Genomic DNA, 27,036 nt, shown 5'->3' on the forward strand with positions numbered 1-27,036 from the left:
GCAGCCGAAGCTCACATGCAGAAGAGGCGAAAAGGAATCTTGTGACACCGTCAAGGCGAACAGATTCCATGTTCTTTCGTGGACTGGAACCCACTTGATCCCGATGAACGGAGTGTGTCCTCATTGGGCAAACACACACACGCACAAGCAAAAAGGAAAAAACTGCCAACGGCGGACCCCAAAAGCAATAAAATGCAACGTAGTGACGACGCCGACCATTTTTCAAACCGAAGGGCCCGAAAAGCAAGCATCCCCGCGTCAACAAATCCTCACTCCGAGTTGGGTACACACACACACCCTTTAATCTGGGCCCGATTTGAATTTGAGCTCCTATCTCTCGGCGATGCTTTTGTGGAGGGTGGCGGGACGGAACAGAAAACAGAGAACAGAAGACAAAGAGCACCAAATTGAATGCAGTTCCTGCAAATGTGAAACCAACCTGCTCCAAACCACGGCTCTTAACCACTACACAACGCTGGCAGATAAGGAAGGAAGAATCAAACCAGCTTACCATCACCTTCCCTTCCTCTCCCCACAACAGACACCCTGTGAGGTAGGTGGGGCTGAGAGAGCTCCAAGAGAGCTGTGACTAGCCCAAGGTCACCCAGCTGGCTTCGTGTGTAGGAGCAGTGAAACAAATCCAGTTGGCCAGATTAGCCTCCGCCGCTCATGTGGAGGAGTGGGGAATCAAACCCGGTTCTCCAGATCAGAGTCCACCGCTCCAAACCACCACTCTTAACCACTACACCACCCGCTGCTCCTTAATCCCACCCTCCTCAGGCTCCACCCCCAAAATATCCAGGTATTTCCCAACCCTGCTGAGAGCACAAATCGGCTTCACTGGGGCGTCTATTGAATCAGTAGTCCCCCGGTTGCGGTTACCCAACGCCTTGTGCAAAAATAAAAGTTATCGCTTGAAAAAAAAAAGCACCACTGGTAACGTTGTAGGGAGCAGGAAGGCACATCTGTGCGTACTGTATGATTATCCCATCAAGTAATCTCGTAAATTCTCGAGCTTTTTTTTTGAGCATTTAGAAGGGATGCTGACACGCGGACATGCACAAAAACAGGCGCTTTTCAGGTTGAGCCAAAGGAGGGGAGCAGAAAAGAGTCATCGCCCGTCGCTGCAGGAGATAGGGAACGGTGATACTTCTGCCGAAAAAAGGCAGTGGAAGAGAGGCATTTGTAATGCCAATGAGCCTTCTGCCCTGCCCAGATTGCACGCGCTGGAGCCGAAATTTTCAGCCTCGTTTTGGGAACGCTCCCGCAGTCCACTGTTTTGTGTGCTTATATGGAACATTCATTTAAAAAGAAATCTCAGCTCAGCCAAGAACCCAACGACCCCTCGCCAGAAACATCTGGGCGCCGCCGTCGCTTCGAAAAGCCGCAACGCGATTCGGCACTTACTTCATCGGCTTAAACAAGGCCTGTCCGTAGTTTTGGAAAGTCATGATCAGCTTCAGTTGGGTGCCTCCTGACTTCATCGCTTGAGAGGGAGAAAAAGAAAGAAGGGGGGGGGAGAGAGGAAATTATTAAACTGTCCGCACCATATGGTCCGATCGACACCTCGAAACATTTTCTTTATATTGCAAAATGTCACCGCCATCCATCTGGAGAGGGAAAGCGAAGCTATTTATACTGCCGTCAGCACTAAAATGTGGCGATATCGGGTTTTAATGTTCTGTTGCTTCACGCAAGGCTTTCCTCGAAGGTGGGGGCTGCCCACGCTATGGAATTTACTATATTTTAACCCGTTGCTAGAGTTTCAGCCGTTAGACAGGGAAAATTGGGTTCTGTCCTGCCTCACAGGGATGGCCTGCAGAGTGTCGTTCCACAGGTTAACGCTGACTCCAGATGAAGTCTCTAAGCCACACCCAGGACAAATCCCAGGCCCTCGGTCACCATGGGGCCTAGAAATTTCATTGCGGCACCTGATATTTTCAGCAAAGATTTTATTATGAGGTTTTTAGCATAACGACAGCCACAGAGATGCCCTGCGGTTTATTTATATACCGCAATGCTTTTGGCATCTTGTAGCTTGAATAAAATTATGAGAAACTGGGAAATGCTCAGTAGGTTTGTTGTTAGAAGATATGGTCACATGAACACATGAAGCTGCCTTCTACTGAATCAGACCCTTGGTCCATCAAAGTCAGTATTGTCTGCTCAGACGGGCAGCGGCTCTCCAGGGTCTCAGGCAGAGGTCTTTCACATCACCTACTTGCCTGGTCCCTTTAACTGGAGGTGCCCGGGATCGAACCTGGGACCCTTCTGCATGCCAAGCAGATGCTCTACCACTGAGCCATAGCCCCTCCTCATAAGTAAAGCCATGAACACACGAAGCTGCCTTCTACTGAATCAGACCTTTGGTCCATCAAGGATCAGTATTGTCTACTCAGACGGGCAGCGGCTCTCCAGGGTCTCAGGCAGAGGTCTTTCACATCACCTACCTGCTTAATCCCTTTAACTGGAGATGCCCGGGATCGAACCTGGGACCCTTCTGCACGCCAAACAGAGGCTCTACCACTGAACCACAGCCCCTCCCCATAAGTTCAGCTATGAACACACGAAGCTGCCTTATACTGAAGCAGACCCTTGGTTCTCCTCTCCACAAGGAGTGGAGAACAAGCCATAATCCCACAGAGCCTCCAATGAGGTTTTTTTTTCCATCCCAACTGTCTGGCAGCTAGGAGAGATCTGTTCAGCGAGAATAGCAACCCAAGCTGTTCTTCTGCAGCCGGTCTGCTGCTTGGTGGGCCTGGACATGGACTAAAACGCAGTCCTTCATCAGCCCTGCTTCAGAGGGCTCCAGCTGGCAACCCTCCAAATGCAGATAAGAGGACCGAAATGGAATTTGCTCCTTTGGTCTCCCCTCTGGCCGCATTTTGCAAGCAACCTGTAGCCGAGGGAGCAGCCGCTTTTTGGTCCTGGCATCTGCACCCTGCCCAACAGAGGTCATGAAGACAATGCTCAGTCGAAGCTGACCCTGGCTGCCAATGAGGAATTGATCAATCTACCTTAGGGTGGCCAATCTCCAGGGGGTGGCTGGAGATCTCCCGCTATGACAACTGATCTGCAGGCGACAGAGATTGGTTCCCCTGGAGAAAATGGCCGCTTGGGCAATTGGACTCTATGGCATTGAAGTCCCACCCCTCTCCAAACTCCACCCCCAAAATCTCCAGGTATTTCCCAACCCGGAGCTACCAGTGGTGCACACCAGTATGGTTCTAGTGGAATTTATGTCATATCGACCCTCGTAACAATTGAGTTCGACACCCCTAGCCAAGATGTCAATGGGGGGTGGGGGATTAAGGTAAAAAGGTAAAGGTCCCCTGTGCAAGCACCTGGTCATTCCTGGCCCATGGGTTGACGTCACATCCCGATGTTTCCTAGGCAGACTTTGTTTATGGGGTGGTTTGCCAGTGTCTTCCCCAGTCATCTCCCTTATACCCCCAGCAAGCTGGGTACTCATTTGACCAACTTCGGAAGGATGGAAGGCTGAGTCAACCTTGAGCCGGCTACCTGAAACCACCTTCCGTTGGGATCGAACTCAGGTCGTGAGCAGAGCTTGGACTGCGGTACTGCAGCTTAACACTCTGCACCACGGGGCTCCTGGGGGGATTAAACCCAACCAAAAATGCCACAATAGCTTTTATTAGGGTTGCCAACCTCCAGGTACTAGCTGGAGATCTCTATGGGACTCTATGGCATTGAAGTCCCTCCCCTCCCCAAACCCGCACTCCTCAAACTCCACCCCAAAAACCTCCCGCTGGTGGCAAAGAGGGACCTGGCAACCCTAGCTTTTACGTTTATTCCCCCCCCCAACACATTTTCTGCACCCTCCTTCAATTCCTTGCCTTTAATTGATGCTATTAGAAACACATCCTTTTAATTATGTCTGTTGGAGCTTTATTGCCAATGGTCACATGCCTATAATCTGTCCCCCGCCCCAACCTTTTATTCCCCCCTGTTTTCCACAACAAAACGATATGCAAATCTGGCCAGTTTAATTACTCTTCTGCCAGAGCAAAACAATCCCTCCAGCCTCCCCGGTTTTGCTGACCCCAGATTTCTCGTGCATTGCTAACCCGTCCCACAGGAACAAATAAATAATTAGAAATTAAAGGGCATTAAGCAATTTCGCCCTGAATAGGCAGAGCAGAAACGGGCGGTTTTCACATATTAGATTAAGTCGGCAGTGCTGAGTAGGCCCAATTTTTTAGGGGCGCTTAAGGAGAATGAGGCCGACTGTAGGTTTCCCACTTCACTTGCAAAGCGTGGTAACGCTCCATGTTAGAAGACGGCCTACGAATGTGAGCAAGACCCCAGCCTAGGGTTGCCAACGTCCAGGTGGTGGCTAGCGATCTCCTGCTATTACAACTGATCTCCTCGCTACAGTAGGGTTGCCAACCTCCAGGTACTAGCTGGAGATCTCCTGCTATTACAACTGATCTCCAGCTGATGGATGTCAGTTCCCCTGGAGAAAATGGCAACTTTGGCAATTGGACTCTATGGCATTGAAGTCCCTCCCCTCCCCAAACCCCGCCCTCCTCAGGCTCCGCCCCCAAAGCCTCAGTTGTAATAGTGGGAGATCTCTAGCCACCACCTGGAAGTTGAGGGTGTAAAGAAAATCTGGCGGGGAAAACACCAAAGTGTAAACCCCTATATAGTGCCTTGACAACAGTCAAAGGCAAATTAGAAAAATCAGTCATGTGAATACGTTGACATGAATAAACATGAAAGTGTCCAGGTACGAAGAACTGTAGACTACCGGACCGCCGGACCACCGGGAGAGTAAACAGAACCACCGGATAATCGGGACGTGCTGCCTAGATCGTTTCGGACACGTTTCGCTATGGGCTTCATCAGCCGCGAGGGCATGTAATATTCAATAACAATTCCATCGTAGGCAAATGTCTAGGGACCTCAAAAGGTTCTGGTTTGCCAGATTTTCATTTGTAGGTGTTTCAGAGGTTTATGTTGTAGGTGCGTTGGTGTTGTTATTGTTATGTATGGTTAATACAATTTTGTATTTGTTGTTAATACCTAGAAGTTGGCAACCCGACTTGCCACAAACCCCATGTCTAGTGTCATGATCAAGTTGAGTAACCCATTGCAGTTCAGACGAGTAATGATCAGTTGAGTAACCCACTGTGATTCAGATGTCGGTCCCGAACAGAGCCGTGGAGGAATGACTGGGGCAGTCTTTTGTTATGTTTGATTAAGCGCTCTGGTTTGGGTCGATCAGACTATGCAACCTTGACCCTTGGTTGTGTAACAAGACTTGCAGAGTCATCTGCCCATCGTCCAAACGGGAGAGGGGGAAACGTTGCTTTAGCAATCCTCTGCCCGGCTGCTTTCGCAGTCTCCGGGGACTTTTTCAAAAGAATGAGTAGAATCGGAACCGCAAATAAACTCCCACACTTTAAATTCGAGTACGCATTGCAAAAGTTGCTCTGTCTGCTCACAGGAGGAAAATGAAGGGGGGGGGGATCACAATCAGCACGATGGCATTACGTCATGCCAGTCTAGGAAGTGCCAGAAACTCTATGGGGTTTACCATAGAGTTTTCAGTGATTTCTGGAGAGGCGTGACATCTCTTTTGGCTTTGCCTTGGAAGTGACAAAATGCCATAGTGCTGACGGTGCCTTATCTCCCTACCCGTCCGTCCCCCCCCCCCCGAGACTGCTGCCAGTTGTATACCACTGGCTGGCAATCCTACATTAGATCCAAGTAGGGTTGCCAGGTTTCTCTTCGCCATCGGCGGGAGGTTTTGGGGGCGGAGCCCGAGGAGGGCAGGGTTTGGGGAGGGGAGGGACTTCAATGCCATCGAGTCCAATTGCCAAACTGGCTATTTTCTCCAGGGGAACTGATCTCTATCGGCTGGAGATCAGTGGTTATAGGAAATCTTCAGCTAGTACCTGGAGGTTAAGCAAAAGATGCACTGGTATTAACTAGACAAGCTGTGCAAAGAAATAATACCAAGCTCTGAAACTTACTATATCAAAATTCTATTAGTGACAAAGTGAAAATCATACAAAGTGACCAAAATGAAACTTATAACTATGAAATACTACAACATACAAAACTACAAACCGTAGCGGTAATGACGCTACAAGATTCTACAAAGCAGCAAGGTTGCAAGATAAGTATTAACTCTATGGTAGGAAAGTCTTTTTAGTTTGCAGAATGAGCGAACGTACAGAAGGTCGCTATGATAAGAAAGTCTTTTTTTGTGTGTATAAATCTTTCTTTGCAGAATGAGTGAACGTACAAGTTCAGAGCTTGGTATTATTTCTTTGCACAGTACCTGGAGTTTGGCAACCCTACATATGAATCAGGCCCTTGCTTACCTGGTGATTTATGAAAAAAAATACACTGATCTGGAGAAATGTACATTGCCTACATATGAAGCCTGGAAATTTCCCTTGCTGGTCTCATCCGAACTCAGTTCGCATTCTGGTTACTGGGACCGTTCTTAATTTTATTTTCTGTGACAAAGGATGGGGCGGCGGCGGGGCGGAGGGGGAATCTGTTCTTCCCACTCCCTTTTCACAATATTACAGAAACTAAGAAGCTGTTCATATGCCCAAGGCTCTGTTCGCATGTCTGGAGACGTTCAACATGGGACTCCCATTAAGACAAACAAACAAATAAAGGGCAGGACGAGGGCCAGATTTCCTCTGGAACTGATCACTATCGGCTGGAGATCAGTTGTAATAATTGTAATAGTTGGATATCTCCAGCCATAGGGTTGCCAGGTCCCTCTTCGCCACTGGCAGGAGGTTTTTGGGGTGGAGCCTGAGGAAGGCGGGGTTTGGGGAGGGACTTCCATGCCATAGAGTCCAGTTGCCAAAGCGGCCATTTTTCTCCAGGTGAACTGTTCTCAATCGGCTGGAGATCTGTTGAAATAGCAGGAGATCTCCAGCTACTACCTGGAGGTTGGCAACCCTATCCAGCCACCACCTGGAGGTTGGCAACCTTAAATCAGAGCCCATGGCCGCCAGGTATGTACGAAGACTCAGGCAGTTTCCTTCTTTCCTCTCTCCCTTCCAGGGAAAAAAAAGTTTATTCTTCTCTCCAGCATGGTACAGTTAACTCTGGAAAAGATTACCCGGAAAGTTTGCACAGCGTGGGAAGTACATTCAAATGCAAATGTAACAGTTAATCTGCCAGCATCTGAAACAAAACTAAATCAAAACCCTTGGACAAAGAATGGAAGGCAAAGATTAAGCAAGTAGTCGTATGTAAAGATTAACCAAAACGGACACGTGGGCCACTTTGACCCCCATTAAAGTTGGAGGTGAAGTCATGGACAAAGTTGAAAGAGCCTGGATTTCACTATAGTCTTGCTTTCTGCTTTCAGAGAACCAGCGTGGTGTAGTGGTGAAGAGCGGGGGAACGTGAATCTGGAGAACCGGGTTCGATTCCCCACTCCTCCTCATGAAGCCTGCTGGCGACCTTGGGCCAGTCACAGTTCTCTCCGAACTCTCTCAGCCTCACCCTACCTCACAAGGTGCCTGCTGTGGGGAGAGGAAGGCCATTGTAAGCCACGATAGAGATCAGTTCCCCTGGAGAAAACGGCTGCTTTGGCAACTGGACTCTATGACACTGAAGTCCCTCCCTAAACCCCATCCTCCTCAGACTCCGCCCCCAAAACCTCCCGCCTGACCTGGCAACCCTAGGGCCAACCCTGCTTAGCTTCCAAAATCTGATGAGATTGGGCTAGCCTAGGCCATCCAGGTCAGGGCATAGGGTTGCCAACCTCCAGGTAGTCGCTGGAGATCTCCTGCTATTACAACTGATTTCCAGCCGAGAGAGATCAGTCCCCTTGGAGAAAATGACCGCTTTGGCCATTGGACTCGATGGCACTGAAGCCCCAACCCTCCCCAAACCCCCCGTCCTCCCATAAACCTCCCGCCGGAGGCAAAGAGGGACCTGGCAACCCTATCAGGGCATACCCAGAGTTCAACACCCCATAGATTTCAGAAATGGATGGGCGTCAGGCGATGCTCTCCAGCGGCCGAGAAAGGAAAGGAACCCCAGGGCATCCTCCCCTCTCTCGGAAATCAAGGGCATATCTCCAGTTAATTTTTGCTCAAGGGGAGGCCCCCTCCCATTACCGAGCGCCATCTCGCCCTTCTACGCCACGCGGCGTTTCTAATTAAACAAGCCGCTGGCTCGCGCAGGTGGCATTATCCTGGATGTAAATTTCAAACTGCACCCAAGAAATCGCTAATTACGGCCATTCTTGTGTGTTAATTCGGGCAATTATGCTCGCCGAACGCACCAGCGCCGCCGGGTTCCCGCGCCCTCACCTTTCCCTTGCAAACGCACGGCTGATGGCCGATGGGCAAGAATATTAAGGGTCTAATTATGCTCTCAGGGCTTGGCGTGGCGCACAAAGGGGGGAACAAAGAAGATCAGGCTTTTTGTGTGCGGCACCCCCGCCCCCAAATAATAAGAAAAAAAATCAATAGAATTTATGTTTGCTGCACTGCTCAGAGAGCCCAAATCTGACTTCAGATGACCTGCGATCTTGTCTTTATTCTGGCCCTGAGCAATAAATAGGGTTGTCAATCAGCTGCCACATGGAGATCTCCTGCTATTACAACTGATCTCCAGGTGACAGAGATCAGTTCCCCTGGAGAAATTGGCCACTTTGGCAACTGGACTGTATAGCATTGAAGTCCCTCCCCTCTCCCTCCAGTAGGGTTGCCCCTCTTTGCCATCGGTGGGAGGTTTTTGAGGTGCATCCTGAGGAGGGTGGGGTTTGGGGAAGGGAGGGACTTCAAGGTCATAGAGACCAATTGCCAAAGCGGCCATTTTCTCCAGGTGAACGGATCTCTGTCGGCTGGAGATCAGTTGTAATAGCAGGAGATCTTCTGCTATTACCTGGCGGTTGGCAACCCTACCCTCCAGGTATTTCTATTTCAAAACAATGGCTTCCACAACTTCCTTTCGATGGTCAGCAAGGACTATTTAGACAGGTAGCAAGGAAGCAGAACCTCCAGAGCTCTGAGAAAAGGGAGGGGGAGAAATGCATTGTGATGGAGCTGGCAACCCTAGCAATAAAACTGGAGTCCTGCTGTTGGCTTGTATTCAACCACACCACTCAAAAAATGAAGGAAATGATGACTGCCGTCTGTTTCCCCCTCCACTGGCACCCCCCCCATTTTCCCCCTTTACTATTTGTGAAGTAATACCCCCTGGAACCATCCTCTCCCCCAAACACCAGCAAGGTGACTTCTTGTAACAGGAAATGGCAAGGATTGAACCCAAGACCTGCGTACTATTCAGAAATGTGCTCCGTTACTAAGACAAAGTCCCTCCTGCTGATAGGGTTGCCAACCTCTGGTTGATCTCCTGCTATTACAACTGATCTCCAGCCGATAGAGATCAGTTCACCTGGAGAAAATGGCCACTTTGGGTATTGGACTCTATGGCATTGAAGTCCCTCCCCTCCCCAAACCCCACCCTCCTCAGGCTCCGCCTCAAAAACCTCCCGCCAATGGTGAAGAGGGACCTGGCAACCCTAACTGCTGAGATTATCCTGCTTATAAGAATACTTGAAGCTGCCTTATATTGAAACGGAGCACCGGTCCATCAGTAGGGATCCCAGCATCCTTGTTCAGTGCCAACTAGATGCTGGCAGAGGAAATGGGGAGGAGAAGGGGCGCATCCTGGTGTCATGCCGGTGAGCATATATCACCTGGCCAAAAAAATAATAATAATCCATAAGTGATATGGACACTCTAGCATTTTACAAAAACTCTATGGTGAAACCACAGAGTTTTTGTAAACCCTAGAGTGTCTAAAGATGTCACTACCGTTCTTTACCAGAAGTGATGTCAGTATGCCAGGCCCTAATCCCCAGTTCCTCCCAGGGGGTTGCTGGCTACAGTCTGGAAAGCCTATCCACCAAGATCAGTATTGTCTACTATTGCTGGCAGAGGTGCCAGGGATTGAACTTGGAATATTCTGCAGGCCAAACAGAAGCTCTTCCCCTGAGCCACAGCCAAGAATCCTCACAGGCACATACGACACAAAGAGGCCTACATTTGAAGGGGCCATGGCTCAGTGGTAGAGCATCTGCTTGGCATGCAGAAGGGTCCCAGGTTCAATCCCCGGCATGTCCAGTTAAAGGGACCAGGCGAGTAGGTGATGTGAAAGACCCCTGCCTGAGACACCGGAGAGCCGCTGCCGGTCCGAGTAGACAATACTGACTTGGATGGACCGAGGGTCTGATTCAGTAGAGGGTAGCTTCATGTGTTCATGTGGGATATTCCATACTGAGACGGCAGCATCCTGGGAACTGGAATTCACCCAACGGAACTCCCCAGGCCTTCAGAAAACTACAATTCCCGCAGTCCTTCAGGAAAAGTTGCACCCATCAGATAGCTTTCCAAACTCAGGGACTCCTCGTGCTTAGCAACCAACCAGTCCTGACTTGTGTTTTCAAGAATCACCTGGTCTTTTTTTAAAATATCTCCCTCCGTTGAAAGCTCCGGCTCTCTATAATTGCTCGAAAATTATACTGCGACTCACAGGGCGGTGAGAAGTGAAAAAACAGGGACGCCGGATAAACATGACCTCGCACTGCTATAGCAACTTCCATCCAAGAATACAAACCCTTCCATGGGTTTCAAACCCCTGTGACTGGCCTGTTAACTCAGAACCTTTGCCAACTGGTAATCACTCATGCATAGGATTGCCAACCTCCAGGTGGCAGCTGGAGATCTGCTGCTATCACAGCTGATCTCCAGGCAACAGAGATCAGTTCCCCTGGAGAAAATGGCCACTTTGGCCATTGGACTCTATGGCAATGAAGTCCCTCCCCTCCCCAAACTCCATCCTCCTCAGGCCCCACCCTCCAAATCTCCAGGCATTTCTCCTTCAAAGCAATGGTTTCCACAACTTCCTTTAGATGGTCAGCAAGGGCTGTTTAGATAGGTAGCAAGGAAACGGAGCCTTCTGAGAAAAGGAAGGGAGAGTAATGCATAGCGATGGAAATGCTTTAAAAATCCTTTCTACCACTCTGCGCAACGATCCACACTTGCAGCGCCTGACACCATGCCGGAGTACGGTAAGCTGTTTTGTGTAGTCCAGGCCTGAAGCAGAAACTAGTTTGTGATAGCTGTTGCTGTCATCGCCGATGCTTACTTGCCCAGGGAATGGGCAGTGATGGCTATGGGAAACAGGAACAGCTACTGCCACACAGAGAGAGGAAGCAAGCAGGCAGGTGGTGGCTTCTCTTATCTGATGTCACCTGCTTGCACACCCGGATGAACTCGTAAGAGGGCATGGGGGCAATCTTGCCACTACCATGCAGCCCTCGGAAGGTCAGGGATCGTTGGTGGACCCTCCAAAGCTCTGTGGCCTTGGCAACTACCCAACCTGCTGACCACTGGTGCCAAACCTGGCTGAGAATGAATTTTGCGACTCCTCAGGCTCCACCCCCAAAACCTCCCGCCTGTGGAGAAGAAGGACCTGGCCACCCTAAGCCGGGCAGAGGCATAGCTTTCGAAGGCCGTCTCTGGGATGTGGGGCAGGGCACCCTCATTGAGCTGAAGTCATCAGCTGCAGGGAGGGGAGGCGTTTTGCATCCCCTTTCCTGCCCCCCCCCCCGAAATCCTCTATTCCCTGCCCACGCAAGTTTATGCCAGTTCTGGACTGACCTGAAAGGGCTTGAGAAATGCATCTGTTTAAGGTGAGTAAGGGCAGATATGAAAATGCATGACAGCTAGGGTTCGTGCTTATCTACTGGGGGTGTGTAAGGTTGCCAACCTCCAGCTGCCAGCTGGAGATCTCACATGAAGTGGCCTTCTACTGAATGAGACCCTCGGTCCATCAAAGTCAGTATTGTCTACTCAGACTGGCAGCGGCTCTCCAGGGCCTTAGGCAGAGGTCTATTCGCACCACCTACTTGCCTTGTCCCTTTAACTGGAGATGCCGGGGATTGAACCTGGGACCTTCTGCATGCCAAGCAGATGCTCTGTCACTGAGCCATGGCCCCCTATTACAACTGATCTCCAGGCGACAAAGATCAGTTCCCCTGCAGAAAATGGCCACTTTGGCAATTGGACCTATGGCATTGAAGTCCCTCCCCTCTCCAAACCCTGTCCTCCTCAGGCCTCGCCCCCAAAATCTCCAGATATTTCTCCTTCAAAAGAATGGCTTCCACAACTTCCTTTAGATGGTCAGCAAGGACTATTTAGATAGGTAGCAAGGAAATGGAGCTTTCTGAGAAAAGGGAGGGGGAGAAATGCATTGCGATGGAAATGCTTTATGCCAGTTCTGGACTGATCTGAAGGGGCTTGAGAAATGCATCTGTTTAAGGTAAGGGCAGATATAATCCATGACAGCTAGGATTAGTGCTTACCTGCTGGGGGCGGGAGATGCCCTGTCCCCAGCTCCCATTGCCTGCCTAAGTTCTGATACCCAGTGTAAAAAAAAGAAAAATCGCTGTTGCCATGACAGCATTACATAACTTCCAGGGGGAAACCTGGAAGGGATGTCACGCCACTCTTGGAATCGCTGGAAACTCTACGGCAAATTTCTGGCAATTCCTAGTGTGACATGACTTCCGGGTTTCCTCCCTGGAAGTGATGTAATGCCGTTGTGTAACGGCGCCCCCTGCATTTGGATCGGTGCATCATTTTGTGCCCTAGTTCGCATACGCATGACTCTATGAGGACAGTTGTTCTGTCTCCTCTGCATGGCAGCAGATCCGGGTCTCAGATTGATTACGAGCACATGGAGACATGAACCAGCCTTATGTGGAATCGGAGCATCGGTCCATCGAGGTCAAACTTGTCTACTCAGACTGGCAGCGGCTCAGGTGAACACATGAACACATGAAGCTACCTTACACTGAATCAGACCCTTGGTCCATCATAGTCAGTATTTTCTACTCTGACCGGCAGCGGCTCTCCGGTGTCTCAGGCAGGGGTCTTTCACATCACCTACTCTCCTGGTCCCTTTAACTGGAGATGCCGGGGATTGAACCTGGGGTCTTCTGCGTGCCAAGCAGAGGCTCTATCACTGAGCCACGGATCCTCCACAGAACATAAGTAAAGCCGTTAACACACTAAGCTGCCTTTTACTGAATAAGACCCTTGATCCATCAAACTCAGTATTGTCTACTCAGACCGGCAGCGGCTCTCCAGGGTCCCAGGAGGAGGTCTTTCACATCACCTATCTGCCTAGTCCCTTTAACTGGAGATGCCAGGGACTGAACCTGGGACCTTCTGCATATCAAGCAGATGCTCTACCACTGAGCCACAGGTGAAAGTCTTTCACATCACCTGCTACCTAATCTTTTCAGCTGGAGATACCGGGGATTGAACCTGGGACCTTCTGCATGCCGAGCAGGTACTCTACCACTGAGCCATGGCCTCAGCCCAAATGAGATCTTCAGTGAATGCAGATCTACTACCGAGAGCACACAACTGAACACAAGAAACTACCTACTGAGTTCCACCCTCCATCTATCGAGGTTGCTCTTGTCTGCTATGACCAGCAATGGATTACCAGGGACTAAGGAGAGGTCTTTCATATCGTTTACTACCCAATTCTTTTAACTGGAGATACCCAGGGTTGAACTTGGAACCTTCAGCAAGTAAAGCAGATACTCCACCACTCAGCCACGGCCCCATTCTCATGCCTATGTTGCGGGGCTGGATTAGCCAATAGCCCAACTTGGCAAAGCAACACTCCATCCACTCAAAAATGATAAGATTATCTCACTGCACTTAGCCACTGGACTTCTGCCAGGGTCCCCTTGGGACTGCCTCTCTCCAAACCAGCACGGTTCTGGCAGCTGGGTTCTCTTCCCAGCTTTCCAGCTCAGAAAAACAAGTCTTTTAGGAATACCAGACTTAAGGCAAGCAAAATACAAACATGAACACCAGAAGACGCCTTATATCAGACTGTTGGTCCATCAAGTTCAGACTTGTCTACTCAGACTGGCAGCAGCTCTCCAGGGTCTAAGGTTGAGATCTTTCGCATCACCTACAACCTGACCTTTCCCACTGGAGATGCCAGGGATTGAACCTGGGGCCTTCGGCATGCCAAGAGGATGCTCTACCACTGAGCCACAGCCCCTCCCCATATCCTCCAGGGTCTCAGACAGAAGTCTTTTGCATCATCGGCAACCTGATATTTTCCACTGGAGATGACAGGGATTGAACCCACGGCCTCCGGCATGCTAAACAGATGGGCTACCACTGAGCCACCGCCCCTCCCAATGTCATCCAGGGTCTGAGGTTGAGATCTTTCATATCACCTAGAACCTGATCCTTTCCCCTGGAGATGCCAGGGATTGAACCTGGGACCTTTGGCATGCCAAACAGATGCTCTACTACTGGGTCACAACTCCTTCCATATCCACATGCAAGCGGCAGTAAGGAGAAAAGAGAAACCCTCTGCCGGGAACAGAGTCCATAGAGTCCAATTGCCAAAGCGGCCATTTTCTCCAGGTGAACTGATCTCTATCGGCTGGAGATGACAGGGATTGAACCCACAGCCTTCAGAATGCTAAACAGATGTGCTACCACTGAGCCACAGCCCCTCCCAATATCATCCAGGGTCTGAGGCTGAGATCTTTCGCACCACCTACAACCTGATCCTTTCCCCTGGAGATGCCAGGGATCGAACCTGGGACCTTTGGCATGCCAAACAGATGCTCTCCGCCGAGCCACAACTCCTTCCATATGCAAACGCGAGCGGCAGTAAGGAGAAAAGAGGAACCCTCTGCCGGGAACGGCACGTTCATCGACTTACCGACACTCGTGATTTTTTGGGTCGCCAGATCCTGCAGCAGGGCTTCGATCGCCGGGTTGTGTCTGGAGTACAGTTCGTATCGATTCACGCCAATGTGGAATTTGAGCCAGTTTGGATAGGCGTCAATGGCCGCTTCCCCGGTGGGTAAGAATTCTTCGTCCTCATGGCCTTCGTTCGGCCTGCCAAAGAGCGAGGAAGCAGAGAGACAGCCGAATATTAGGTTTCGTGAAAATGCCAGCAATGCAGTTTGCGTAAGGAGGACGGGCCCGGCTCCAAACGCAGCGAGATGCCGAGGAAGCACTATGTAGGTCAAAACACCGCGTCTTAAAACAACAACAACAAAAATCCTTTGTCGGATCTCAGGCCAGCGTTCTGGGCTCTTTGTTCTTTGGGACCACTGCTTTTGCTGAACGCTGCACGAGGGGGAGAGCTCGAAAGACTTGCGAACGACTACTCGGCTCTTTCTATGCTCCTGTGCAGCTGGACAGAATGTGGGCAGTGTAAAGGGAAAGAGGACAACCGCGACCAGGCGACGTAATATTAACACACCGCTGGTGCATCTAGCTTTGCGTCATGTCCTCTAAGCGCCAGCAGCCCCCCAGGGTCTCAGGAGACCTCGGGAAACGGCGGGCTCTCCTTCTTGGGAGGTTTTGAAGCAGAGGCTAGATGGCCATCTGTCAGCAATGCAGATCTTGAGAAGGAGGGCAGGAAGGGTTGCCCTTTCTTACTCGCCCAGGGTAATGTGATTGCCGCTTTGGGGTCAGGAAGCAATTTTCCTCCAGGCCAGATTGGCCAGGGATCCTGGAGGGGTTTCTTTTGGGCATGGAGGCGGGGGTCACGAGGGTAGGGTTGCCAGGTCCCTCTTTGCCACCGGCGGGAGGTTTTTGGGGCAGAGCTTGAGGAGGGTGGGGTTTGGGGAGGGACTCCAATGCCATAGAGTCCAATTGCCAAAGCGGCCATTTTCTCCAGGGGAACTGATCTCTATCGGCTGGAGATTAGTTGTAATAGTGAGAGATCTCCAGCTAGTACCTGAAGGTTGGGAGCCCTACACTAGGGATGTGTTGGGGAAGGTATTTGTGAATTTCCTGCATTGTGCAGGGGGTTGGACTAGATGACCCTGGCGGTCCCTTCCAACTCTATGATTCTATATATTATACTGTATGTGGGTCTACCCCATGTCCAGTCCAATCAACCAAATGTGCCCTGGGAGAGTCGCATATTGAAACTTAATTCCTAAGCATGTGGAGGTAGGGTTGCCAGGTCCCTCTTCGCCACCGACGGGAGGTTTTTTGGGTGGAGCCTGAGGAAGGCGGGGTTTGAGGAGGAGAGGGACTTCAATGCCATAGAGTCCAATTGCCAAAGTGGCCATTTTCTCCAGGGGAACTGATCTCTATAGGCTGGAGATCAGTTGTAATAGCGGGAAATCTCCAGCTGGTACCTGGAGGTTGATGATGCAAATAAAACAGTAGTAGGCAAAATTGAATGAAACAATAAGCAATGGATAGCAGGCAGCAAAACAGCGAAGGCTGTAACTATATTACTAAGAAATAAATGTACAAATGAAGCTAAGCAAATGAAGCTAAGCAAATGTACAAATGAAGCTAAGGTACCTGGAGGTTGGCAACCCTACGTTGAGGCCCTGTGCAGATTGTGAGCGCAGTACCCAGGGAGATGGTGCTTAACCAACCCACCCTGTGCTATTTTCCCAAGTGTTTTTAGGAAGTGGGTGGGGCCAGGTACAGCTTTCGCCCAGCAAGGATTTTGATTGGCTGTGCAGATTTTTTAAAAATGTTGCATCAGCTGCCACCACAGCATAAGCATCTTCACTGTGTGACTGAAAAGCAGTGGCAAACATTTTGTGGCCGGCTCCGCCTCTGGAGGTGGCCGTTTTGTGGCTGTACCGACCACACCGTGTTAGAATGCCAAAGCTGCCCACAGGCTCAAAAGGTTGGGAACCCATTCCCTGCATTAATAATTCCCTGTAAACAGAAACCAGCATGCGCAGGGCTAGACTAGAAGCCCTTGCCCTGATGTGCTATGTTTTTACTCTTCAGGGAATTGTTACACAGAGAAGCATTAAGAATGCAACCCCTCCCCTCTTTCGGCAGTGGTACAACTAAAGTTGCCAGCTCCGGGTTGGGAAATACCTGGAGATTTGGGGGGCGGAGCCTGAGAAGGGCGGGGTTTGGGGAGGGACTTCAATGCCATAGAGTCCAATTGCCAAAGCGGCCGTTTTCTCCAGGGGAACTGATCTCTGTCGCCTGGAGATCCGTTGTAATAGCTGGAGATCTCCAGCCACCACCTGGAGGTTGGCAACCCTAGGTACAACCCATTCTACCATTTCCTATTGCTGCATGTGTAAACCAGGCCCTGGACCATACCATTTTTGGCTGTGGGGCAGGAGATGGAGTGCTTTTCATGTAAATGGGGAGGGGAAACACCCCACATGTAGAAAACTAGCACACGAAAGAGAAAGGTTTGACCTAGGACACCCCCCTAGGACCCTCTTCACCACCGGTGGGAGGTTGTTGGGGCAGATCCTGAGGAGGGCGGGGTTTGGGGAGGGGAGGGCTTTAATTAGGGTTGCCAACTGCCCGGTAGTAGCAGGAGATCTCCTGCTAATTCAACTGATCTCCAGCCAATAGAGATCAGATCATCTGGAGACAAATGGCCGCTTTGGCAATTGGACTCTATGGCATTGAAGTCCCTCCCCTCCCCAAACCCTGCCCTTTTCAGGCTCCACCCCCAAAACCTCCCGCTGGTTGAGAAGAGGGACCCGGCAACCCTAGACTTCAATGCCATAGAGTCCAATTGCCAAAGCGGCCATTTGCTCCAGGGGAACTGATCTATGTCGGCTGGAGATCAATTGTAATAGTGGGAGATCTCCAGCTAGAACCTGGAAGCTGGCAACCATACACCCCCCCTTGACATGCTATATTTCTAGATTCAGAGAGAGGTTCAACAAAGCTGCCGGAAGTGGTACAGTCCCCGGAAGGTTTCCCCTCTGCTGCCTAGCCTAAACTGCTCTGAAGAAACAGGAATCGAGGGCAGAATATGAAACCAGAGTATCGCACGTGCTGGATGCAGCCTGTCAGGAGAAGGAATCTCATGCAATTGTGCAGCTGTTTAAACAAGACTGGGAAAAAGAGGGCATGTTTTTTTCCCCGAGTCAGCCATTCCTGTTCAAAGCATACCACAGCCTTCGTTGAAAAAAATTAAAAACTGAACCTCAAGCCCGCAGGGTTATCAGACTGCAATCTCAAAGCTGAAAAATGACTCACGGGGATATTAAAATCCCCTCAATTTAAACAACCCATGCTAGGAATCGGCGTGCGACCTTTGCGGCTCGGTCTCCCGTTCCATCAGAAAAGTTAATATTTTACTGCTCTGTCTAACGTTTGTCTCCTCTGTTTTACGTGATTCTTGTTTATTTAAAACATTTATTCGCCGCCTTTCTACCTGACCGGAAACTCAACATCAGCAGCAATAAAATGCAATAAATTGCATCAAACCACTAATTTAAAACTGGTCATTTAAAACTACCATCAGGCTGAAGAACTAAAATTGATCGAATGGCATCCTAACTAAAACCGTCGTCAGCTGCCCGCTAAAGGTCGAGAGTGAGGGGGCCAGGGGCACCTCCCAGATGAGGTTGTTCCCTAACTGTGGGGCTGCCACCGAAAAGGCCCTGCTCTCATGTAACCACCAAAGACAGCCAAGGAGGGCCTCTCCCCCTGATCTAAATTCCTGGGCAGGAATGTGCAGGAGAAGACGGTCCTTCCGAAACCTTGCTCCCAAGCCATGTAGGGCTTCAAAGGTCAAAACCAACACCCTGAATTGGGATCAGGAGCAGATTGATGTGAATGCTGTAATATTGGGGTCACGTAATCCTGATACTTGGCCCTGACCGGCAGTCTAGCCACAACATTCTGTACTAGCTGCAGCTTCCGGACACTCTTCAAGGGTAGCCCCACGAAGAGTGCATTGCAGTAGTCCAGTCTACATGCAACTAAGGCATGGATCACTGGAGCTAGATCAGAATGACCCAGGAATAGGAGCAGCCGAAACTGCGTGGAAGCACTCCAAACCACGGCAAGCGCCCGATTTCCTAAGCGCTCTCAGCCTGCGACTCTGACTTTTAAAAGACAAAAAACACAACCAAGCAAACAGCCCCAGCAGACAGCAGATCCAAGAAAAGATTCCTGCCACTCCTAGTCCTATTACATTGCTTATTAGACATCTCATTCTATTGCTTGCATGGACTTCCCTTATGTAAGCCACCTAGCGTCTCAGTGAGAAAGGCGGGCGACAAACGACATCAACAATAAATAAAACAAGCCAAAAACATTCAGAGACGACAATCGATAGCGGCATTCTCTGCACCAAACGGCAACCTAAAAACCAAGCTCATTTTCTTGAGGCAAAACCACCACCACCAAGGAGGAATCCAGACAATCTACTTGGGAAGCGAGTTCGGCCAGAGGGGGGCCACCTCCAAAAAGGCCCGAAAGGACAGAAGGCAAAATCTACTCTGAGGCCCTCCAAACCCTACAGCAAAAGCTTTCTAGGAATCGCGGGCAGGGATCCTAGATCACCCCAGTCACCCAGCTTCCAGATCATCTCGGATCACTTGCTGGAAAATGCACCGGCTGGATCCAGTAGATCAGCCCGAGAAACTCCCATTGGACGAGCGGCACGAAAGAGACACAGCCGTCATAGTTATATCTGGTAGAAAGCTGGATTGGTTTTCATTCCACCGTGGATTTTAGTGCCTTCATTTATATGCTGCTTTTCTCCCTCGGAGGGGACCCAAAGCAGCTTACAACATTCCCCTCTCCTCTATTTTCTCCTCACAGCCACCCTGCAAGGTAGACTAGGCTGAGAGGGTGTGACTGGCCCCGGGATCATCCAGCAAGCTTCCATGGCAAAGCAGGGATTCGAACCTGGGTCTGAGGGCCAGAGAGCGCCTCCTCTGCATCCATAGAAAACAACAGCCGGTAGCCCTTTCGCAAATGCCAAGATGATTAAGCGCTGCTGTCAAATAAGGATTCCCAACTAGTGGTTAGAGCAGTGGTTCCCAAAGTGGGCAGCACCACTCCCTGGGGGGCGGTGGGATTACCTAAGGGGGCACTAAGAGGCAAGGGGGCAGCAGGGGGGCGTTGAGGTTTGACCCTTCCACTGTGTTGTTGGATAGGGTAGGGGGAGCTGGGGTTGAGTTTGTGGAACCAAGGGGGGGTCTGAAAATTTTGGGAACCACTGGGTTAGAGTGTTGGAGTAGAAATCGGGAGACCTGTGTTCGAATCCCCACTCTCTCATGGAAGTTTCTTGGGTGACCTCCGCCCAGTCACATGCTTTCGGCCTAACCTACCTCACAGGGTTGTAGTGGTGACTGTAAGAACAGGTAGAGAAGAAAAGAGAATCTCTGCCCCTTCCCACAAAAATAAAATAAAAATTGATTCCTTGGGATGAGAAGAGTGTTCAGTATTTAGTTTGTGGTTCCCCGGTTCTTTGGGAGACAAATTCAGAAGTTGTGTTGGAAAAGCAGGGGGCTTCCAAGGCCTCTTGTACCTTTCAGAGCTGCCCAGGAAGACAGCCGGCATGGTGTAATTAACCAGAGTGCCGCACTTGGATCTGGGAGACCCAGGTTCGAATCCCCACTCTGCCTTGGAAAAACACAGGGTAACCTTGGGCCAGTCATACGCCCTCAGCCTAACCTGCCTGGGAGGGCTGTCGTGAGGACAGAACGGAGGAAAGCAATGTCGTAAGCTGCTTTGGGTCCCCGTCGGGGAGAAAAGCGGGATGTAAATATCCAAATAAAACAGGCTAGACACCTCTTTGCCTCTCGTTGTAGTATAGTGATGGAAACAGCCATGCCGGATGAAATTCTCCCTTCCTTGGGTCTCCTTAAAGGGGCAGAAGACTTCTCAGACTTTGGAAGATTACAACCCCTGCCTCTTGTTCCTGATTTGGCATACCGCCGAGATTTCGCTTAAGAAGCACGTTTTGAACACAAGGCGTACCCGAAAAATGCGTCAGAAGATCACAGCGATGTCCTTTTGGGGGTACGGGAAGAGAACTGCTCTCCCTTAGCGTGCTTCCAGCTCTGCATATTTCGGGGCCGGCAAAATTCCCTTGAAATGAAAAGCTCCCAAATGCCTTTCCAAAAACATTTAGGAACATCTCGGAGATCTCTTTAAAATAGTAGGGTGGAGGAAGAATAATCTTGAAGGGGGAGTATCAATCTCATTCAATTTTTCTGATTTCTGGCAGCTGAGCGGGGGTTAACTAAGGACTAAATCACTAAATGTATTTTAAAGGTCTCTGTTTTTAATGGGAGGAGAAGGAATGGGGGGGGATATTCTAAGGGGGAAGGAACACCTTCCAATAATTATTTCTGTTTCCCCTACATCTCTTCTGGCCCTCCCTTAACACTAGGACCCCTTTAAAGCCAAAACATCTGCAACCAGAAAACAGGGGCGGGGGTTTTCGACCCGTTCAAAGCCCCTTGGAAACATAAACCACATCTGTTCGGCACGGCCTATACGGTCCGTGTAAGCCCTCTCCCCAATTTTTTAAGGCATTGGGGAGGGTGCCCTCCGAATTTAATTTCAGAACGAGTTTCTTCTTTTCGAATCGAGGGCAGCTTCTCCGATAACATCTAAAAAGGTGTTCTTTCTGTAGGGAAAGGAGAAATCTTTGTGGGGGAGAGCCACAGCTTTGACGGCGAAACCGGTGGGCTCCCAGGAAATAACAGGTACCCACCAATTTTGGTCCTAGAAAGCCTGGATTCCCCCCTCCCCTCCTTTTGGAGGAGGGAAATAAGCCGGCTTCCAAAAAATTAAAATTAAAAGTCTAGGAAACCTAGGAAGCTGGGGTACATAACCACAATATGGGGAGGCATTAAATGCAAAAGGCCCAATTTCTCACTTTTATCAGTATTATCAGTATTATCAGTATTATCAGTATTATCAGTATTATTATTATTATTATTATTATTAGCTTTGTCGATGGATTTCATTATCAGGCTCAAGTCAAACAAATGTTATGAACAGTGAAGAGAAAGACTGGGGTGTGGGGGGGGAGAGAGGCATTTTTAAAAAATCACTCCTGGTTCTCTGCCTTTGGGGTGAATTAAATCAGCCCGTCCTTTTAAAATAAAATAAAAACTTCAGTAGGGATAGGACGGGATAAAAATCTAATAAATAAAAAGGAAGAACATTAGCTGCCCTGCCTGAAGTATGTTTTTAAAAGGGCTTCTTTTTGAGAAGGGGGGGGGGAACAGTTATTTTCAGGGGGGGGGAATAGTGGAGTGTTCATCTCCGCATTTTCACACCTAGTCTTTGGGGGTCACTGAATCCAGCCGACCCCCCCGGAAATAAAAGAAAACCTTCTAGCAACCCTCTTCCTAACAGCCCCTCTAGAAAAATGACCCTTCTTTTTTTGGGGGGGGGTAAGGATTCTGAAAAGGATTATGGGGGATAAGCGCATCCACCTGCTCACCTCTCTCTGCATCTTCAAGCAGGAAGTTGAAACCCAAATTGGAAATTGGAGCAGCCGATTCGGTTTTTTAAAGGAACCCCCCCCCTCCATCCAATTTGTGGGCACGAGGACAGAATTAGAAGAGGGGGGAGACAACAGGCAGTATACTCTTAGAAAGACTTCCTATTTTTTTTTTAGGAAGGGGGAGATTTCCTCCCCCCCATTAAGCAATGCACCATTAAATCCTCTGGACGCTTTGAGGAGTGGCCCATGCTCCATTTCACAGACCCCGCCCCCACATCTAGCTATTTGGGGGTCAGAAACAGGCCAATGTAAATCCCCTTTTCTTTTTTTGGTGTTGGGGGGGGAAGAAAAAAAATCAGAGGAGGAGGAAGACCACAGTAGCCAGTGCTACCTTAGCAAGATCCAATTACCCAGTGTCAGACTCATGGGAAGAAGAAGATATCATCCAAAGCTACCTTTGAAAGATGATAACGTCTGGAAGGGGGGCTAGCCAATGCAAGAGCCTTCTCATTTGGGGGGGGGTTGTTGGAGGGAAAAACCGGATGGGTGGGGAGCCCATCAGCTTCAGAAAACCTCTTCTCCAATTTCGGATTGGGGGGCGGGAAGAGGTTACCAGCAGTGTTACCTTCAAAAGACCCCTACTTAATATCCTTTGTTGGGGGGGGGGTTAGTCAATGCAACCCCCTTCTCCATTTTCGGTGGCTCTGGGGGAGGGGGGATGAAAGGCAAATCACAGGGAGGGGCGCGCCAGCCGATGCAACCTGAAAAAGACCCTCACCTAATTATTGCTGGGGGGGGGGGCAGGAGACAAACCAGACAGGGTTATTTTTCAAAAGAACTGGGTTTCGCTGGGTGGGAGAAACAAAATCAGCTATTGGTACCTTGAAAAGAACTTCCATTTTTTTTTGCGGGGTGGGGGGAGGACAATGTAGGACCCATTGGGGAGCACAGAGTAGAGGGGGGGTCGCATCTTCCCATGCAACCTGAAAAAGACCCTCGCCTAATTTGTGTGTGTGGGGTGGGGGAGAATCAACCAGGGCTACTTTTTAAAAAATGGGTTTTGTTAGATGGAGATAGGGAAACTCAGGTAGCCACTGGTTATCTGGAACTTTTATATTTTATTGGGGGTGGGGGATGCAGGACCCTTTGTATATGGGGGGATGGACCAGTGGGGAGGGCCACCTCTCCCTATGCAACCTGACAAAGACCTGATTCCTGGGCAGGGACGTGTGGGGGAGAGGCCTCAGCCTTACAAGCCCCCACCCCCTCCGTCCAAAACGTGAGGATGGAAACCAAGCAAGGTGCTTACCCATATTATTAGAGTAGTAGAGGGGGTTTCAAGTGAGGGAAGGGTCATATTCCACTGATGGGGGTGGTCATCTCCCAATGATTGAGGGGGTCTACTGATGGGGGGGTCATCTCCCAATGATGGAGGGGTCTACTGATGGGGGGTTGTCTCCCAATGATGTGGAGGGAGGGGGTTTCAAGTGATGGAAGGGTCTTCTCCCGCTGATGGGGGTTGTCTCCCAATGCTTGAAGGGTCTACTGATGGGGAGTCATCTCCCAATGATGAGGGGTCTACTGATGGGGGTGATCTCCTAACGATGGAAGGTTTACTCATGGGTGGTCGTCTCCCACTGATGAGGGGTCATCTCCCAGTGATTGAGGAGGGGTCTACTGATGGGGGTTGTCTCCCAATGATGGGGGGGTCTGCTGATGGGGAGTCGCTTCGCAAGGATGGGCGTCATCTCCCAGTGATGGGGGGTTTATTCATGGGGGTTGCCTCCCACTGATGGGGGTTGTCTCCCAATGCTTGAGGAGGGTCTCCTGATGGGGGGGTCATCTCCCAATGATGGGGGGTCATCTCCCAAAGATGGGGGGGTCTACTCATGGGTGGTTGTCTCCCACTGATGAGGGGTCATCTCCCAGTGATTGAGGAGGGGTCTACTGATGGGGGGGTTGTCTCCCAATGATGGGGGGGTGTCTGCCGATGGGGAGTCGCTTCACAAGGACAGGAGTCATCTCCCAAAGATGGGGGGGTTTATTCATGGAGGTTGCCTCCACTGATGGGGGTTGTCTCCCAATGATTGAGGGGGTCTCCTAATGGGGGGTCATCTCCCAATGATGGGGGGGTCTACTCATGGGTGGTCGTCTCCCACTGATGAGGGGTCATCTCCCAGTGATTGAGGGGGGGGTCTACTGAGGGAGTGTGTGTTGTTTCCCAATGATGGGGGGGTCTACTCATGGGTGGTTCTCTCCCACTGATGAGGGGTCGTCTCCCAGTGATTGGGGGGGAGTCTACTGAGGGAGTGTGTGTTGTTTCCCAATGATGGGGGGTCTACTCATGGGTGGTTGTCTCCCACTGATGAGGGGTCATCTCCCAGTGATTGAGGAGGGGTCTACTGATGGGGGGGTTGTCTCCCAATGATGGAGGGGTGTCTGCTGATGGGGAGTCGCTTCACAAGGACGGGAGTCATCTCCCAATGATGGGGGGTTTATTCATGGAGGTTGCCTCCACTGATGGGGGTTGTCTCCCAATGATTGAGGGGGTCTCCTAATGGGGGGTCATCTCCCAATGATGGGGGGGTCTACTCATGGGTGGTCGTCTCCCACTGATGAGGGGTCGTCTCCCAGTGATTGAGGGGGGGTCTACTGAGGGTGTGAGTGTTGTTTCCCAATGATGGGGGGTTCTACTCATGGGTGGTTCTCTCCCACTGACGAGGGGTTGTCTCCCAGTGATTGAGGGGGGGAGTCTACTGAGGGAGTGTGTGTTGTTTCCCAATGATGGGGGGTCTACTCATGGGTGGTTGTCTCCCACTGATGAGAGGTCCTCTCCCAGTGATTGAGGGGGGTCTCTGTTGACAGGGGGTGGTTTCGCCATGAAGGGAGTCGTCTCCCAGTGATTGAGGGGGGGGGTCTTCTGAGGGTGTGTGTGTTGTTTCCCAATGATGGGGGGGTCTACTCATGGGTGGTCGTCTCCCACTGATGAGGGGTCGTCTCCCCGTGATTGGGGGGGGTCTACCGAGGGGTGTGTGTTGTTTCCCAATGATGGGGGGGTCTACTCATGGGTGGTCGTCTCCCACTGATGAGGGGTCGTCTTCCTGTGATTGGGGGGGGGGGTCTACCGAGGGGTGTGCGTTGTTTCCCAATGATGGAGGGTCTACTCATGGGTGGCTGTCTCCCACTGACGAGGGGCCCTCTCCCAGAGATTGAGTGGGGTCGCTGTTGATTTCGCAACGAAGGGAGTCGTCTCCCAGTGATTGGGGAGGGGATCTCCTGATGGGGGGGTGGTCCAGGGATGGGGAATGGGGAAGCCCCCCCCCCCCTGAGCCACTCACCAGTCCTGGTTCTCGGCCGCCTTGGGGTTGAAGCGGATGTCGCTCTTGACGTTGAACAAGACGTCCTTGTCGCCCAGGGGGGGCCCGGCCAGGCGGTAGAGGGGCTGCTGGAAGAGGGCGGCCAGCCGGGAGCCCGGGCCGGCCCCTCCGGCCCCCGCCGCGGCGGCCGGCGGCAGGAGCGCCTTGCTCCGGTTGGGGGCGGCGGGCTCGCTGCCGAAGTCGTGCAGGATGCGGAGGGTGTGCTTGCTAGGCCAGTCCGCCTCGCCTCCGCCGGGGGGCGGCGGCGGCGGCGGCGGGGAGTGCGGGCAGGAGCAGCCGGCCGGGGCGGCCCCCCCGGCCGACGCCCCCCCGGCCTCGGCGGCGCGCCTCTCCAGCTTGGGCAGCAGGTCGACCATGATGTGGAGGGTGCAGGCCAGGAGGAAGACGGTCAGGATCAGCACCCGGAACCGCCGCACCAGCAGCATGTCTGTCCGGCGAGGGCCTCCCTTTTGCAAGAGGAAGAAATGCGGTGCCTGGGGGGGGGGGGGGGTGAAATGCAAAGGGGGGGGGGAGGGGACCGCAACTGGCCGAGCACAAGGTGGGGAGAAAGACCTATATTTTGCAAAAAAAAACAAAAACGAGTGCGCCTGGTTTTCCCAACGCCAGGAACAATCAGGGAGTCTCCGGTCTCGTTTTTCTTCCCCCCCCCCCTTCCAAGAAACAGGGCTATAAAAAAAAGAGAGCTCGCTTCTGTCCAAAATTTACAAAAAGCAATTTGCAAAATGCAAAAAAAGAAAAAAAATTGCAACCTGCAAAAAAAAAAATTGGCAAAATGCAAAAAAAAAATTGGCAAAATGCAAAAAGGATAAAAAACAAAAACAAATTGCAAAATGCAAACGAGAGAAAGAGATTTCCCCCCCCCCTCCCCTCGCGCTGGTCCAGAACAGGAGCCCGGAATCAAGTCTCTCCTCTCGAGGAAGCCACGGAGCCCCCCCTTAGCGCAAACTCCTGCCGGCGCACCGGCTCAATTCAGCCAGGGATCCCAGCGGCTCCCCCTTCCCCTCGCCTTCCCCCTCCCTGAAAGGGGAGCCGGGTGTCGGACCACTCCAAAAAAAAAAAAACCCAAACCGGCATTGGAAATTCTGGGCTGGCGAAGGAGGTTTTTGAAGCACGATCAGAGAATCACGCCGGGGAATCAGCAGCGTTCAGAGCCGGCGGTGGGGGAAGAGGAGAGGGTTGCCGGAGCCTAGGGGGGAAAAATACAACCCCCATCCACAATATTTTGGGATCCTCTGGCCGAGAGGCTCTTCTCTTCCTTCCAGATCTTTGCAAATAATAATAATAATAATATATTTGGGAGGGTTTCTTTGCAAGAAGGCGATTCTCGGTTGCTCTTCTCTTCTCGGTTGCTGGGTTCCTCTTCCCGAGCCGC

General features: G+C 51.0%; 1 protein-coding gene across 1 annotated transcript in view; it reads right to left on the reverse strand.

Moving 5' to 3' along the window:
* The window catches only part of FAM20C (FAM20C golgi associated secretory pathway kinase), a 63,061-nt gene extending 36,972 nt beyond the window's left edge, over positions 1–26,089 (reverse strand). The window contains exons 1-3 of the mRNA XM_056866267.1: positions 25,626–26,089; positions 14,785–14,963; positions 1,408–1,486 (exon numbers count right to left, since the gene is read on the reverse strand). Of these exons, the coding sequence (XP_056722245.1) occupies positions 1,408–1,486; positions 14,785–14,963; positions 25,626–26,089 (722 nt within the window). The remainder of the gene's footprint in view (positions 1–1,407; positions 1,487–14,784; positions 14,964–25,625) is intronic.
* Between the last annotated feature and the right edge of the window lie 947 nt (positions 26,090–27,036).

Source organism: Euleptes europaea, chromosome 21 (assembly GCF_029931775.1).
Source record: "Euleptes europaea isolate rEulEur1 chromosome 21, rEulEur1.hap1, whole genome shotgun sequence".
NCBI classification, from domain to species: Eukaryota; Metazoa; Chordata; class Lepidosauria; order Squamata; family Sphaerodactylidae; genus Euleptes; species Euleptes europaea.